This window comes from Homalodisca vitripennis, chromosome 7 (genome assembly GCF_021130785.1).
Source record: "Homalodisca vitripennis isolate AUS2020 chromosome 7, UT_GWSS_2.1, whole genome shotgun sequence".
Lineage (NCBI taxonomy): Eukaryota > Metazoa > Arthropoda > Insecta > Hemiptera > Cicadellidae > Homalodisca > Homalodisca vitripennis.
The window spans coordinates 120,882,374-120,900,199 of record NC_060213.1 but is presented as its reverse complement, the minus strand read 5'-3'; the positions used below and the strand labels follow the sequence as shown (position 1 = coordinate 120,900,199).

General features: G+C 33.3%; 1 protein-coding gene across 1 annotated transcript; it reads right to left on the bottom strand.

Annotated features, from left to right (window-relative positions):
- Positions 1-15,345: 15,345 nt before the first annotated feature.
- On the bottom strand, positions 15,346-15,954 carry LOC124366864. The gene has a single exon (XM_046823465.1). It carries the CDS (start codon positions 15,952-15,954, stop codon positions 15,346-15,348), a length of 609 nt encoding a protein of 202 aa, XP_046679421.1.
- Positions 15,955-17,826: the final 1,872 nt, after the last annotated feature.

The following is a 17,826-nucleotide window of genomic DNA, read 5'->3' as shown; positions in this document are numbered from 1 at the left end:
ATAATTTTTGTAAATATTAATTATTAACGTAAGTTATAAAAACAATTCAGTTTTGGAATTTTGGTGATTAAAGCCGGAATGGAATTGTCCATGTTTAATTCTTATAGTGAAACAGCTTTATTTCATTAGTTAATGCTTCGGTATGAAGCAAATTAAGTGGGGGTTGTCTTAGGTGGGTTCGTGGTAATCATCCTTACTTCGTGGTAGTAAGTGGTCACTATTCCGTGGTCACCAAGTTTCGCGGCATTCATTCTCACTTCGTGGAGCCAATATTATTGTCGTCCAGTTAAAAGGAAGTATACAAATACATATATATATATATTATATATATATATATATATATATATATATAGGGATTTTTGAGATGCCTAACAGGATTAGGAACCTAGGATCTTAGGTTTTCTAAAAACCTATGTAAATTTCACAAAGTTATTCAGCGGTAAAAGTTTTCCAAGACAAGAGATCAGTGCCGTAATCCACAGTGTAATATTAATTTTGCAGTGTCAGCATTGAAAGGCTATGATTTACTTATTAGTGTACAACTCTTTGTAGAAAGATATGAGTTATAACCGTCAACAGAAATGATCTTGAAGAATTCTTCTTGTTATTTACCGATGTCTAAAATACAAAACGTCTTTCTTACTTACTTCTAGGACTTAGTTACTCGTGTGAATAAGACATTAATTACGAAAATACCTCAATTAAACTCACCTTTCAACATAAAACAGCTTTTCAGAAACTAAATAATATAATTATCGTCGGTTTAATTAAAAAAATAGTTTACAATTGAGGTTAGTAGTAGGAAACGTACTTGTTTACGATAAAAACTAGCAGTCCCGTTTTATTACGTAAACTACACTTAAAACATCGTTTAAAACAACACGGTTGCCCCAGAAACCCTTGTTCTCGTCGACAAAATTATTTCGTATTTCACACTCATTATAAAATATTTGTAGAGCTTCGCTTTATTTAGAGGCAGTACTGAAATCGCCCTTGATTCAACTGTAGTATAATGCACCTTACATTCCATTTATTTTATTGAATAGCTCCAACGATTTTAGTAACACTGGAATTATTTTTATATACCAATGTGAAAAAGCCCCATGTGATGGAGTCAAAAATGGGCTCAATGTCCTTCAACGATTTTATGTAATTTAAAAATTCCATTTAGTATATGGTGTATTAATTTGTAATCCCACTTGCAGTAACCGTGGCCTCACACGTAATTTCTTAGCATTTTCACGTATACGAGCACTTCTGGTCCTAGTTAATTATATTTCCGTAGCCAATGTTGAGTTCACCCTGTTACCACGATGAAGAAAATCTGTCAAAAAGTGTATATTTTTGTTCATTGTAATTTTACTCCAGCCTTAGTATTATTTTGTTCCATGGTTGATTTTTGCCCTGTTTCCCAATCAAGAAAGTGCATATACGGTCTATAAATTTATAGATAATGTTTAATACTTAGTATTCGCTAAAAGTGTACAGTTAAAAGTATATTTCAAATAAAAATCTTATTTTTTGTTTACATATTTTATTACTCTGTGTTCAACATTGAAAAGGTAGAAATAAGACAGGTAGAAGTAAAGTTTCATTACCATCAATCTTACTCTTTGCTTTCACATGATAATTGTAAACATATTTAAAATACGGATTAAATTAATTTTAAATATTGTTATGCCGATATAATGCAACACCTTCATTTTAATTTCATCAATTTCATTAATGTAGCAATTAATTTTCATACGTGGACCTGTTTTTGTTTGTTAGACAAGTTGCTTGTAATAGTTGTAATCGTTTTTTTCAAAGTTGTTAGTATTTTAGGTTATACTTTTAACGAAATTTTATTTTTATTCTATCATACATTAATACAGCTTTTATGTAATTTTATGTAAATATAAGATAGAATTCTTCCCAGCACTCTGACCTGTAGCCTTGCTGGGAATTTTCCATACGAGTAACCTTTGTTTTCTTGTATATATTAAGTATGTGGAATATAAAGTTATTTGATTTGATTTGAATGTTTACAAAACTGTTGATTATATATAACAGGTTTTTTTAATGAATATTTCCCAACTGTAGAGATCAAAATGGTATCTTTCGCAACTTGTAATACCAGTAGGCATAGACTGAAGGGATTTTCGAAATAAGAATAGGCCTATATAAACGGGACCCAAAGAATGTCCAATTAAAATGTCAGTATAATCGGTTGAATAGTTCACGCTTGAAGCATAACAAGCTGACAAAGCCACTTTGGCTATTATTCAATTTTTGTATGTTTGCACTTACGTATAGGGAGGGATCTTCTGGTTGAAGTGAATTATATTCCTGACGCCAATGTTTACCTTGTATTTTTGCCACAATCAAGAAAATATGTTAAAATTGTATATTTATAGCAATTACAATTTATTCAGGTTCTTAGTATAATTTGTTTCATAGTTGATTTATCTAAGCTAATTAAATTACCTTTGTAATATTGTCTTTTAAATCTAATTTTTAATATTCGATAAACACTTCACAGTTAAAAGTACATTAACAATGACGCTATTTACGTGTTTGTTTTCTTTATAAACAGAAAAAATGTAGTGGGCTTAAGGATAAAAAAGAGGAATGATCACCGACATGACGAAAAGAGAAAATATTGCTTGAACCTTGTAAGGATTTTTCCACTCCCTCCCTTTATACAAAACGTAGATTGTATACGCAGTAAGTAGACACATTTTGACTAAAGTATGCTTCTTAGACCTATAACTAAACATATAAAATCCATACACCATTTATTGATTAACTGTTCACATTCTGTCCAGAACCAAGGTTTAGGACCATGAAATCTTGGCACAAGTATATTTTAGAAGTTATATAATAAACACTTGCCTCATGTCCTCAACAGATAAATAAAAGATTTAACATACAGATCAACGACCCATAGGGCCCTGAAATAGGGTTGCATTTCCTAGAAGAACTATATTATTTCAAACTTTTCACTGTCATAGAAAGGTAAATTGTCAGTGTCACGCGCCACTATGCTCTCAACAGACCACCGGCACCGAAATACCTTAGATCGCAAGCAGATTGCAATGGCCGGAAATGGTGGTTTCTTGCCCGAAGAAGTATACTGTAAACATCCCACTACATAACAAATTTCAGATTTGTATCGTTGTCTTAGAAGGTTTTATGAAGTGTATTTTAACAGGTGGCATTAAGGATGCATACAGGAGAATGAAAATAAACACTTACGATAATCAGTGGTTATTAATCTTGAATATAAGTGCAATGCTTACTAGACACAAGTTATAGGCAACAATAAAACTAATGTACAATTTTTCATCATCAATGTTGTGTAAAACTCTTTACGTAGAAATTATTAAAAACTATTTTGAACGTACTTCACTGCAGCCCACTCGCGCTCAAGTGAAGAGGGAGAAGATGGATGGAGACCACAACGTAAGCGATTGATGGATTCACTAATCTGCTGAGATCACCGCTATCGATTATTGGACGTCACTGCCATCAGATTGAGTTTTTACATTTACCCAACTGAAACTTTATGTTCAAGCCAATTCTCTTTTGGGGATGATGGGTTGTTTCCTTCTTGTAATGAACATAGAAAATCCAACCCCATATTTGTTTAAAAGTATATTTTGCTTAAAATATTTGCATCATTGCTATCAATGATAGCGATCAACGTTTAACTACAATCAACTATAATGATATTATTAACGCAACAGTTACAAACGAATTTAATCTAAATAAAGCGATAGATTGTATTATCGCAAGACCTGACGGAACGCAGCGAAAGAGAGAGCTTCCGAACGGACTTTAGACGTACTGACTGCCCTTTTACTGTTTAACCCTAAACTCAGTAGACATCTTTCCTTAGGGGAATGTGTAGGATTCAAGTCCATAAAAACCCCTTAAAAAAAATCTTTTAATTCAAAAGTGTGTATTATATTCAGCCCGTGAAAAAGAAGCTCTTGTGCAGTTGTGGTTGTAGACCATAGCTTGTTATAGCTATGTATAATATATTAGTCGTATCGGTAGTATTATGTACAAAACTCGTTTAAAAACTGTTTATAAAAATGACGCTATATCGAAGTCCAACAGCGATCACAGGAACTAAGCGACAAACCCCTGAGAAATATAACAATCCTGAGTTCCTGCAACTATTCCCGAAACATTGATACTTCAGCGTGCATTCCTTACCTTGCTTCTGTGATAATTATAGCATTTTAAAACTCTTTAATATATTGTATGCCTTTTTATAAATACAACACATAAATGTGTGTGTAGTTATATTCTGTGGGGTATAAATTTTATTACACGTGTTTGGTTCTACTAGCATAGATAAAGAAGTCCATATATGTAGTAGGTTGAGCCTCCTATGTGACCTTACTGAGGCAAGTCCTGACCATCCATGAAAGCATTTGAAGAGATTTAAGCAAGAAACGATAAACAGGAGAAAACGTATGAATGTTATTCACGCAAAAAATGCTGATATTATGAATCGTATTTCTGAACATAATTAAATAGATCCCAATCATAAGTTATAATCTTTTAAAGAAAAACCAATAAAATTACTTTACTTCTACGTACTTTATTATTTAAATTTCTAAAGTTTCATCCAAGTGTATCACAGAGAGACAAAATAAAGTTTAAAAGATCGGTACAAAAGGAACCGTGTTGGCGCCACAACGCGACGCATAAAAACATCGTAAAGTATGAACCTGTGTGTCCGGTGACCAAAACATTCTTCTCTCGTCCTCCACCCACTTTCCTCCACTGTCCTACTGTTTAGCTCATAACTTTTCCAGATTTGCCACATTCCTTTCTTTTCAGAACTGACAGGAAGTAGATACCTGTTCCCCACGTGTTGCAGTAAATAAATTTCTTTCCAAATTTTCTTCTTTGGACACAATGTAAATCTAGTTATTTCATGTAAATAAATTACGTTTATTAAAATGTACTGATATCCAAATCATCAGTATATATAATATATTACACAATGGAAAAATATTTATTTTAAATGTGGGGGGGGGGGGGGGTGGGGGGGGGGGGGGGTGGGGGGGGGGGGGGGTGGGGGGGGGGGGGGGTGGGGGGGGGGGGGGGTGGGGGGGGGGGGGGGTGGTATCTATGTTAGTACTATTAATTATTAAACTTACTAGTTGAAATATCTTTTCCAGTATCCTCTATATTTATTCGCTTCACTCGAGGAGAGTAAGTTTCCTCATTTTCAATCGTCCCAAAAATATCCGGCTCAAGCTGGGGCCAACTGGCAGAAGGTGAAGAGGCTTTGAGGGAGAAATTAATATTTTTGGTGCGGGTTATAATCCCAATCCCACCTGCTGACATGAAAGACCGCAGACAGTTCTGTGATTCCAAAGCCGTTGCTCACAGCAAAGTCGACGGTGGCTTCCCCAGTATCGTAATTGGCGAGAGGTTGTGGATGCGAAAGCTCAGACAAATCTGCCAAAATTTGCCCCCTGATAGAGCAACACTAGGACGAACTGTCCGGTTAAATCCATTGATTCCGTGTTCTCTCTTGTCTTCCTGCGACTACACCATCTGAAACAAAAATACAACCTTGAAAGCCTGCAACATTGTCCATTTATTTTGAATGGTTTCTATGAAATTAATAACCAGTTTATTAACTCATATACTTGAATTAACTTTTGGATTGTACGCATTATTGACAAACTATATATATACATATACACACACACACACACACATATATATATATATATATATATATATGTATGTGTGTGTGTGTGTGCGTGCGCGCGTGTGTGCGCGCGCGTGTGTGGTGCGTGAGTGAGTGAGTGAGTGTGTTGTGTTGTGTGTGTGTGTGTGTGTGTGTGTTTTGTCAATAATGCGTAACTTCAATAAACTTCAATTTCAACTTCAATAAATAGAATTAACTATTTAAAGCATAAGATATATAAAAAATAAATCAAATATCTCAAAGGAAGGAACTGGGTTCCAACATGAAACTATGTCCAATTTTATATAACTAAGTCTAATGCATTATCTAGATATTTCGTGTGCAGGTGTAATATAAATCCAGTTTTTCTGAGTTCAGTTCAGTAAGACCCCTATAAAGTCAGGAAATATCATTTAAATCCGATTATGTGAGAGGAAGGCCTAGCCAAGTCCACTGTATTGGCTAGATTATATATATTTAGTAAGCAGGTGTAATATAAATACAATCTTTTAGGACTTTTTAGTAAGCCCCTTATAACGGCTGGAAATGAAATACAAATCCGATATGTCAGAAGAAAGATCAAAGTGCCAATAGAACAAGCTGATGGAGTAGGAAAATTGTTCCTTTGCGATAGAGGGATGACATAATTTTCCAGGAATACTTCTAGGAAATATTAAACGTTTTGGATTTGAGAGATTTTCTCTGGGTTTTCTAATACCATAAGAAACGTGTGATGACTACGAAAATAAAATGTATTTGTATTTTTAATTTGGTTATATTATGCGTATATTTCTACCATTATTTTGTTGTATAATTTATTTACATTCACTTACTTTCTTTAATATATGTACTGTTATATGTATTTATTATCAATACTCATATGTATTATTTTATGTATATATTAAAAAGGCAATGAAGAAGGCCACTATTTGAACCAAAAATTATCCGACGGATTGTGAAAGCTATGGACACAAATCCTTAAACATCAGCCAACATAAAACTACGCGCAGAAGTTAAGAACAAACATGATTGTGTATGATAGGACTTGTTGGTCACTGAGTTGAAAGTTACTGATATTATATATATATCCAGATTTTGGATATATATCCAAAATATCGATTGAAAGATATTTATCACACTGCTGTATATTTAGGGGTCGAAACCGATATTAGGAGAAAAAACGTAATATCAGCACCAAAAAATAACTTGTGACGTCACCAGACCATTGTGTCATTGGCGGAAATGTCAAAAATTTTTAGTTTTCGGACAGTTCGCGTCAGTTGCCAAGTAACTAACAAGTGTCGCTTGTAGTTCACATTAATAACGACAGTAATACTGGTTATTTATGTATTTGTGTGCAATGGCGTGTGTGTACACTATGTAAAGTATGAAGTGTCATAGATTCCGAAGATAAGTCTTTCTTTGAAGAACAGGTGAAGCGATTTTTTAAATGAAATAAAATATTTTGTAAAGACGATTAATTTTTCATTAGTAGTTAAATTAGATTAATCCTTCATGTCAAATATAAACAAATACCAGTAACTAGAAAAAATTTTACTTTTGAATATTGTCAATAAATATATTCATCTTGCCTATAAGGAAAAAACGAGCAAAGAACACACAGGTTTTCATATTTGCTGTAATAGTCCTTATGTTTAAGTCCATGCTAACCTTCTGTATAAGGTAGGATAGTAATAAAAATAAAATAATATAAATGAAGATGATAATAAAAGTAAATTTAAAAAGATAAAAAATATATAACGCAACGCTACGAGGATCGAAATCTATTTTCTTCACCATTTGGGAAGATAATTTTATGAATGCATCATAAAAGAAAGAAAATGCGCACCTGTCGGGACATTAAGAAACGAAATTTCTGTGCAAGATTCCACGATATTTATTGATTAGCTTTAAGTGTTTAAGCAATACTTCGTCTATTTTAGGACAGCTGAAATTACGTAGAGGTTTGCAGGTAGCTTTCTTAGTAGGAGCATATAACATTTATTGAGCACTAACACGCTTTCTACACAGTAAAAGGCATTTCGTGTTTAATTCAAATTTAAAGACACTGAATACACACAGGAGCGTTTTTAAATTATTCCAACTGTCATATGTATAAAATTTATGATGACGTAAAATCGATAAAAGAACATATCTACCATACAGGACACCCGGCTCGCAATTCTCGTTTGCGTGAAACGCGGAAAACGTGATATAACACAATTTACATCCTTGTTTTTCAAAACACTGTACGCTGTTTTATCCTGTTTTCTCGGTTTATTAAGGAATCACATTGTGTGTGTGTGTGTGTGTGTGTGTGTGTGTGTGTGTGTGTGTGTTGTGTGTGTGTGTGTGTGTGTGGTGTGTGTGTGTGTGTGTGTGTGTGTGTGTGTGTGTGTGCAGATTTGTACTAAAACGTTGTATTAAAACAAGTACTCAAATTTTTTACGGATTTGTATTTTTAAAACGTAGCATTAAATAACTTTCAGGAAATTAACATAATGATAAAGAAAGCTGTTATTATCAAAACAGCAATTCAGCTGCTTTTAAATTACAGTGGTCACTTAAATAGATTTTAAAACCAGTTTGTGATCTTTAAAGGAGACAGTTATTAGAACGTGCTATATAAGGCAGTAGATAATATTTAAGTGAACGGCTCATAACGTATCACGTCACGCACTATCACGTACCTCCTTGAAGTTACGTCACTCGCCCAGGCACATGCTGTAGCTTACTTTACCACGTAGCGTTATAGCTAGCACAACATAACATTTGCATAAGCTATAGCACTATGTATACTGTACACTATAACGCATAATAATGCATAACTACAGTTTAACAGCGGGTACAGTAATGTACAGAACTATCATGGCAAGCTGTTTACAGATAAGTTACAGTTACCTAGTACCATTGCTACATATACGTTCAGGATATTTAATCTAATCGATAGTTAATCTGTTTACAGGAACGACTATTGACATTAGGAAGTTTGTACTAAGAAACTGTTTAAGTATTATGTATAACCTTAAACATTGATTTCGTAACACTCGTAACACTTATAAAGTAGCTGGAAAGGTATTAATCGTACTGATGATTTAAATTGAATATCGCAAATAAAAGATAGAGTTTCAGAAACCACAAATGAATAGGTCACCTGTCAGTGTCTTATCAATTTGCCACATTACCACACATTGCCGCACATCTCGACAGATTTTGTGTAAAAGTAATAATCAAACGTAAATAGTACTCCTTAAGGAACGCTAGTTGACAATTACTCCGTAGGGAGCTATATTTGGCTACTACTCCGTAAGGAGATAAAGTAGACTACTACTCCGTAAGGAGCTGAAGTTGGTTACTTCTCCGTAAGGAGCTCAAGTTGGTTACTTCTCCGTAAGCAGCTCAAGTTGAGTACTACTTCGTAAGAAGCAAAAGTTGGTTACTACTCTGTAAGGAGCTCAAATTGGCTACTTCTCCGTAAGGAGCTTAAGTTGGAAAATACTCCTTGAGGAGCTCAAGTTGGGTACTACTCCGTAATGAGCTCAAGTTTGCTACTTCTCTGTAAGGAGCTCTAGTTTGCAAATACTCCGTAAGGTGCTAAAGTTGGCTACTACTCCGTAAGGAGCTCAAGTTGGCTACTACTTCATAAGGGTCTCAAGTTGTCTGCTTAACCAAAAGGAGCTCTAGTTGGCAAATACTTCGTAAGAATCTCAAGTTGCCTACTTCTTCGTAAGGAGCTCTACTTGGCTACTACTCCGTAAGGAGCTCAAGTTGGTTACTTCTCCGTAAGAAGCTCAAGTTGGCTACTACTGCGTAAGGAGCTATAGTTGGCTACTACTAGAAGATGCATCACGTATGGGTTCATACTGCAATACTTATATACAAATATTGGTGGAGTTTTACATAATTCCATATTCCATACATAATTTTGAATGGAGTTTTTCTTTCTAACGTTCTTTACTGTTGATGTTGTAGCATGATTATATTGATAACTCTATTTTTGTACTCCTAGACTCAGTTTTCTTAGTTCTTTCTACTTATTAAGAATTTGTTTATGTTTTACGTGAATTAATTTTGTATGTCTATGATGCATTTAAATCTAAAACAGTTGAACTAATGGAGCGAAATATTTACAAAACAAAGTCATCCAAATTATTTTTTATTAGTTTTGTTTAGTGTCATTATGGTATTATTTTCGCCACGTGTATGGAGCAGAAAACTAGGGCGGGTATTACAACACAAAAGCTATCTCTTCATCGACGTTTAATATTAGCTTTACACTCCAATACCTTTTATTTTATACTCTATGTGTCATTACCACTAAATTTTCCTCCATCACAAGAAAAATGCGTAGAAGGTGATAAGGAAAATACAGAAAACAATTGATGATTGCAGAAAGCCAAAATATTAACATCAACCTTGAAAAGGACCTTACAACTAACGAGCTTACAGCAATCCCTCGGGAATTAACATAATGTGGCGGTGAACGAAAAATATATACCATAATTATCAGTAAAATGTAAAAATTGTAGAGGGTCTGAGATTTTATTTTCTAGGATTAAGGAATCAGTGAAAATGTGGTTGAAGTAACTTAAGGAAATTTTTTCAAAACATATACATGTTTTATACATATGACAATGTCAAGAGAACATGCAATAGATAAAATACCTTTGAGTTGTGGTAGTTAGGAATAATAAGTTCAACAAGTTTAAAATTATTTGTGATTAAATCTGTTTATAATTAGGTATATACAAGTAGGACTAAACTGTATATTGACTGTAAGTATAAGGAAAAACGATCTAAGCTAATTACATGTTTGCTATCAAATGTTTATGACACACAGTAGAGAACACGTTTTTTTCAACTTGTTTTTTATTTATCTAAAAGACGGAAATTTTGCTTCTTACACAATTACAAAACATTTTTACCCACGTACCCAATATAATGTAGCGGGAAATTGATTTGAAATTACCGAAACTGGAACACAATTTACAAGTAAATTTATCATATCAGGTAAAAACACTTTTATTTTTTAAATATATGTGTTTATATATATAGTTTCGACATTATAATTGGTATTAAATCGTTTTAAAAATTGATTCTGTAGTGTGACGTCAGAGTATTGTACGACAAAGTCACTGACAGAGATCTCAGACTACTTGTGCATTACTGATATATACATTAACTTTTGTGAAGTGTGGCAAGACTTCTCGTCGCTAGTCGACTTGTCTTTCTTGTAGACTTGTACCGTAGTTGTAATTATTTATTCTGAATCACGGTAGGAAGTAGGCTCTTTTGTTAACTAGAAGCGGTGCGTGGACATTGTTTGTTGGTTCGAGACAAGACATCAGCTGATCGAGATGACTACGGTGATACGTTCCGAGCCGGTTCCCGGTGAGAGGGGGACAAGTCTTGAAGTTTCGACGACAGGGTGCAGACCTCAGTAGAGAAGCAGTATTTCTTCCTCTAATCCTATAGTTTGGGATCTAATTCTTTTAATCGGGTGTAAATTCAAATCAAGTTTTAATTTTCTTTAGTGCGTTTTTAGTTTCCTATCAGCCTCCATAGTCTTCAAAGTAGTAAGTCCCGTACCAGCGTTTAGTTAATATCTTTTATTTTATACTGTTGTGATTAAATTTGTAAAATTTCCCATATTACAGTCTGAGAATTAATTCAATTTTTGAAGTATTGTGAATTAAATTTTGGTCGTAAAGTTAATATCACGTTTTGTGTTATTTTCATTTTGAATATTTTGAGAAGAGAACCTTTTATTTTATTTTGTTAATTTAAACCCTTTTGGAGAAGTATACATTTTTAGTTTCATTTTAATTTTAATTCTTTTTTTGATCAGACTCTTAATTAGATTTGATCGATTATGAGGATTTTTTTAAGAAAATCAAATCTAAAGTTTGTAAACTTTGTTAAAATTTTGGTAAACTCTAATTATAAGAATAAGAATAAGAATATTTTTATTCATAAAAGTATTCCGTACATATTTTTAAACAAGTACAAGAATTGTATACTAATAACTTAAGAAATCAATTTAACAATATGTAGTACTTAGCACACATTTAAATATACCACTTGCATGATGACTCTTACATCAAAATAAACTAAAAGTAAAAAAAGGAAACACTTCAGTTATATGATTATACTAACAAATATTTTAATGAAACATACTTTTATGAATATATAGGGCCTCTAAAGGCAAAGCCTGTGCAGAGGTTCCTTCATGCTAAATTAAATTCATGATAGCTCAGATAGAATGTTGACAATTAATTTTGATTAGAAAAACTCCTGTTTATCAAATATCTATGTTAATTCTAAATGTATACTTATGTGCAACTTTGATCCGAATAAAACTTTTTAACTTATGGTATGCAGAAGACAATTTATATTTTGTTTACTTAATAACCATAATTTCAATAGTTTTGAAAAAATATGTATATTTTTTGAATTACTTATATCTTTTGGTATTTTATTAAACATTTTAGGTCCTAAAAAACAATAGCTTTTTCTAAAAATAGTTAAATTAGGTTTTGGAACTGCTATTTTGTCTGTGTGCCTTAATTTATTTTTGTATATATTAATTAATACAGGCAAATTACCACTAGTGACATAAAATATTTTTAAAACCTTATACACAAACAAATATGTAATTGGAAAAATGTTTAAACTTATAAATAATGGATGAGATGGCTCGTACCTACATTTTCTTTTAACTAATCGAATGAATTTCTTTTGTTGCATTAAAAGAGGCTTTAAATTGGTTTCATAGGTTCCACCCCAGCAAAATATTCCGTATTCTAATCTACTATTTACTAATGAAAAATATAACATTCTCATAACTTCCTCTGTACACATATTTTGTAGAAAATAAAAGGTTCTTAAAATACCATTAAGTTTTTTCTTTACCATGTCTATGTGTTTTTTCCAGTTTATTTCCCTATCCAGCAAGATTCCCAGGTATTTCAAATTGTCAGCCTGAGACACAATTGCACACTCAGGACACTCTTTGTTTGTACACAAACAACTCACACAATTGTATAAAATTTGTTTGGTAAAATGTTGTGGATCTTTTTTCAGGCTAAAATTTAAGTACTTTGTTTTTTCGGGACTTAATAACATATTGTTCTTTGAGAACCACCATTGAAGGGCTTTTAAATCTATACTCATTGCTTCTTCTATATCATTCCAGTCATCCTTTATGTAAGTTAATGCTGTGTCGTCAGCAAATGATGTTATTCTACCATATAAATTTGAATTACAGAGATCATTAATATATACTATAAACAATATTGCACCTAATACTGACCCTTGGGGTACTCCACTTTTTATTATACCAAAGTCACTGAAAGTATTGCTAATTTTTACACATTGTCTCCTATTATTTAAGTAACTTGAAAACCAGGAAAGAACGTTTCCTCTGATACCGCAACAGTATAATTTATTTAAAAGAATGTCATGATCTACAGTATCGAAAGCTTTCTTTATGTCCAAAAATAATCCACTAACTTTGCGTCCTGAATTTATCGCTTCAAGTACGTCATCCATAAAGTTTTTTAACGCAGTTTCAGTACTCAAGCCCTCTCTGAAACCGAACTGATTTTTACTAAAGAAATGGGTTTGCTCAAGAAATTTAACTAATCTTTTTTTCATAATTTTTTTCAAAAATCTTTGCAAAAGTTGAGAGTAAAGATATCGGTCTGAAATTGTTGCAGTCATTATTCGGTCCACTCTTATGCAAAGGAATTACCACAGCGGTTTTTAAAATATCCGGAAATATGCCCTTTTCAAAACTTAAATTAATTAAATACAGTAAGACATTCACTATTTTTGGATACATCAATTTAATTAGAGATGAGCTAATGTTATCAATTCCAGGCGAGGTGTTATTTTTCAAATCTCTTATAACAGATACTAAATCATCTACCACTACTGGAGATAAAAACATGGAATTGCTTGAATTATATAACTTAAAAAATCTCTTATAACAACATAAGTCAAAGTTATCAGGTTTTAATTTTTTTATGTCTAGCTTATCTACAATAGACAAAAAAATGAATTAAACTCATTACAAATTTGTTTAATATCGCAGATTTCGTTACCATTAATATTCAAAGACTGTATGGGAGGTTCTTTTGACGTTTGTCCTGTTATTTCATTTATAACCTTCCACGTAGTCCTCGAATCTCCGTTACATTTATGAAAAGTATTCTCGTAATAAGAATTTTTTAAATTTCTGATTTCAAATTGTAGTTTATTCCTATAATTTTTATAACGCAATTTTAATTTTCCATTGTTTGGTTGATGCTTAACGAGTTTATAGAGTTTATTTTTTATTTTTATTTTTTTGCAAATACAATCACTCATCCAAGGTTTAATTTTAAAAACGCCGCTTGTTTTGGTTGATTGTTCAAATTTACTTTCAGAAATTATTTTTTGGATGGTATTATGAAAAGTATCAAACGCAGTTGACGGGTTTTTATCGTCGTAGACTTCTACCCATTTAACCTGTTCAAGTCGCGCAAGAAGCCCGTCGTAATCTACGCGATAGGAGGGAGGGGAGGGGCCGGCAGAATCAGCTGATGTCCGTCCCTCCGCCCCTCCCCCGCCAACGACCACCCGCACACACACAACAGCCATCCTGTGATCTGTAATATTCGCGTCTATTACCTTTACATCGACTTGAGTCTTGACTTTGTTTGCTAATCTAGCAAACACGTGATCGATGCATGAAACTGATTCTGTCGTTACTCTAGTTGGTTCTTTCAATAAACAATCGAATCCGTTTGAGTAAAGAAACGCATTGTAATTGTCAATTATCATACTATTTTCAAATAAATTTAAATTAGCGTCCCCGATGAAAAGAGCGTTCTTTTTTGTTTTAAAATTATTATTACGAAGAAAATACTCATTAATCTCAACTAGGAAATCGTCCTTGCTGAAGCTATGCAGCCTGTAAATTGCAAACAAACAAAACCTCTGTGAATTAAACTTAAATTCTAATATCATTAGATCTGCTGTTTTAAAGTTTATCGGTTCACATATAAACATTTCAACATCCAACTTTACAAAAATTGCTATACCTCCTGCCCTCTGATTTTCATTTGCATTTGAAAAACTTTTATAATTTGGAATTTTAAAAAACTGTAACTCTTCATTATCTATCCATATTTCTGTCAGTACAATTATTTCAGGAAACAAATGTCTACTACTTAATTCAGCAATGAATAAATCGAAGTTACTTCTCATACTACGAATGTTTTGATGCAATATTGTAAAATCCGACCATTGTTTAACGTTACACTGATTAGTCGTATCCATTATTTTACATTTTGAAATTTATTAACGGCTCTAGTAAAAAAATTTTAATTGAAACAGTTCTACTACTAAGTTGACTACCTTGAAAATAATTAAATCTAGCAGAATATTATTTACTTATTAAAAGAAATAAATAAATAACGCATTGTAAAAACCAAATATTTCTATTGTTTAAAACTATTTTTAACTTTAAAGAGAAATTAAAATTTAACTTATGTTTCCAGTAACAACAGTAATAAACAAAAACAAACCAAAATACGTAGCATATCTTATACGATGAAAGTATTACTGAAAGTGAAGTATATATATATTTACAGTTTAGTTTAGTCCAAGTCCTCCTCTCGTGTGATAACTCTGACTGGCGCCTTTTCTTCTTTCCTGAGGAAGATCTTGCCGTTTCTCACCCAGAGGAACTTGAAGTTTTTCTCGCGCTGATACTTCCTCGCCAGAGCGTACAGCGCCCGTCTCGCCGGTGATAGAGACTCGTTGACGTAGATGGGACGGTCATCAGTTGCACCGATGTGACGAGTTGAGAGGGTCCTCTTCACACGTCGCCTCTGTAGAAACTCCTCCTTGTCCAGTCGACGAACGAACTTCACAATAATCCCCGGCGGATTGTTTCCACTCTGCTTGGCACCAAGTCTATGGCACGCGTCCACCATAGTGTCAGATACGGTTAAGTCCAGTGCCTTGCCGACGTCCTTCACGATGGTCAACACATCTTCATTGGAAGTTACAGGGATTCCTTGAATCTCCACACAGTTACTGCGAGAGTACTGCTCTATGTTCTCCAGACGATCTTCCAGAGCTCTCACCTTCTTCTTCAGCTCCTTGTTCTCCGATGTGATAGACTCAATCAGCTGATAAAGTTTCTCATTCTGCTCCTGTTGTGCTTTAAGTGCCTTGGTGTTCTCTATGAGCTGTGAGTCCATTGATTCACAGGCCTTATTAAAACTTTTCTCATATTTTGCTTGGCTATCTCTTATATCGGTAAACCACTTTCATGATATCTTCGAGAGATAGTTTACCTTCATCTGCTGCAGACTCGAGTCTCATGCTTTTCCTCCTCGTGGATTGACAGTCCTTACACCTCCAAACTAGACCCTCTTCATTTAGGCAATCCACGTCAGCCTTGCTATATTTCAAACATGCCGCATGGAAATCTCGTTTACAGTCAAAACAGGTGAGTTTAGATTGATTAATTTTAATATTCTTGACGCATACACCACAGCTCGACATTTTTACAGAAAATAATTGTGTAAAACAAAAATCGCTGTGTAAAATAGCAATTAAACACTGTTGCACACGACTTGTAGAAACGTGAACTATATCAACGACCACTCGAAACACAGTAGCAGGAGCACGCACTGATAACGATGTTTACTCTCCGAGCGCCGACTCATATCTGAATTGGGAAATTGGGAATAAATCAAGTATTTCCGAAAAGTTGTTTTGATTTATAAAGTATTAGCTCCAAATTAACATAATATATGTGCTATAATTACGGTACAGACTGACACTGTGGTGTGAGGTCCCATGTCAGAGTATTGTACGACAAGGTCACTGACAGAGATCTCAGACTACTTGTGCATTATTGATATATACATTAACTTTTGTGAAGTGTGGCAAGACTTTTTGTCGCTAGTCGACTTGTCTTTCTAGTCGACTTCTCTTTAATTCGAGAGCTGACACCACAGTGTCGTACACAAGTGATTTTCCACTGTGATACTGAGAAAGTATTTATATTTTATTTTTAACCGTTCGTATACCAATTCATAAAAACTCTTCATCTACCCTCCCCTCTAAAATCAGCGCAACTGGAATTTCAATGTCTTTACTAAGGGAATTCCTCCGTAATTTAACGGAAATTTAATTGTAGAATTAAACACAAACACGTGTGTACTACCGTTTATATTGTATTTTTGTGAATTGACAGCGGGAACAAAACAAAGGCATTAATCACCTTATTTTAAACAATAATAATAATAGGTGGTAAGGTGGTAGGTGGTGCTTTAATAGGTGGTAAATTAAACTTAAGCTGTTATTTAATATTTTACATATTATTTATAATTAATCGATTTTTATTTTTATGTTGGTGTTTATTTATATGTATATTACGTTAAACTTTGGATATTTTAAAACATTGTTTTCTGTTATCTACAATTAAGAGTTGGTGATATTTATTTAGGTTTGTTAATATCTAGCATGCCATCTGTTACTTAGATATACATGATATGCACGAAATGGTTTACCGTTGACTCGATAAATAAATAAATAATGACCACATAACTTGGTATCCTAACATTCACACACACACACACACACACACACACACACACACACACACACACACACACACACACACACACACACACACACACACACTATGCTGCATCACCAGTATTACTACATAAGCTTATTTCAATATCGCACAGTACAAAATTTCACACATGGAATTTCAATTACAGTGGAGCTACATCATATGTCATGGACCGTGTTCTCATTTAAATAAAGAGGCAGTCAGAATTGCTTTAATGCTAGGCAATGATGCATTATAATCTCTTTAAAGAGGGATTGCTTTTGAAAATACATAACACACGCCATTCAATCTTTTTAAGTAACAAGTAAAAATGTTATATAATGATTAATGGCTTAAACATCAACATAAAAACATGGTAAGACGATTTATTCGTGACAGGTTACCAGAATATATACCAGGTTAAATAGATTGATGTTTATGTCTAAACAAACAGTAGCATGTAAAATAGTCTTAAATAATTCCATTATGCACATAGTTTAGTCTA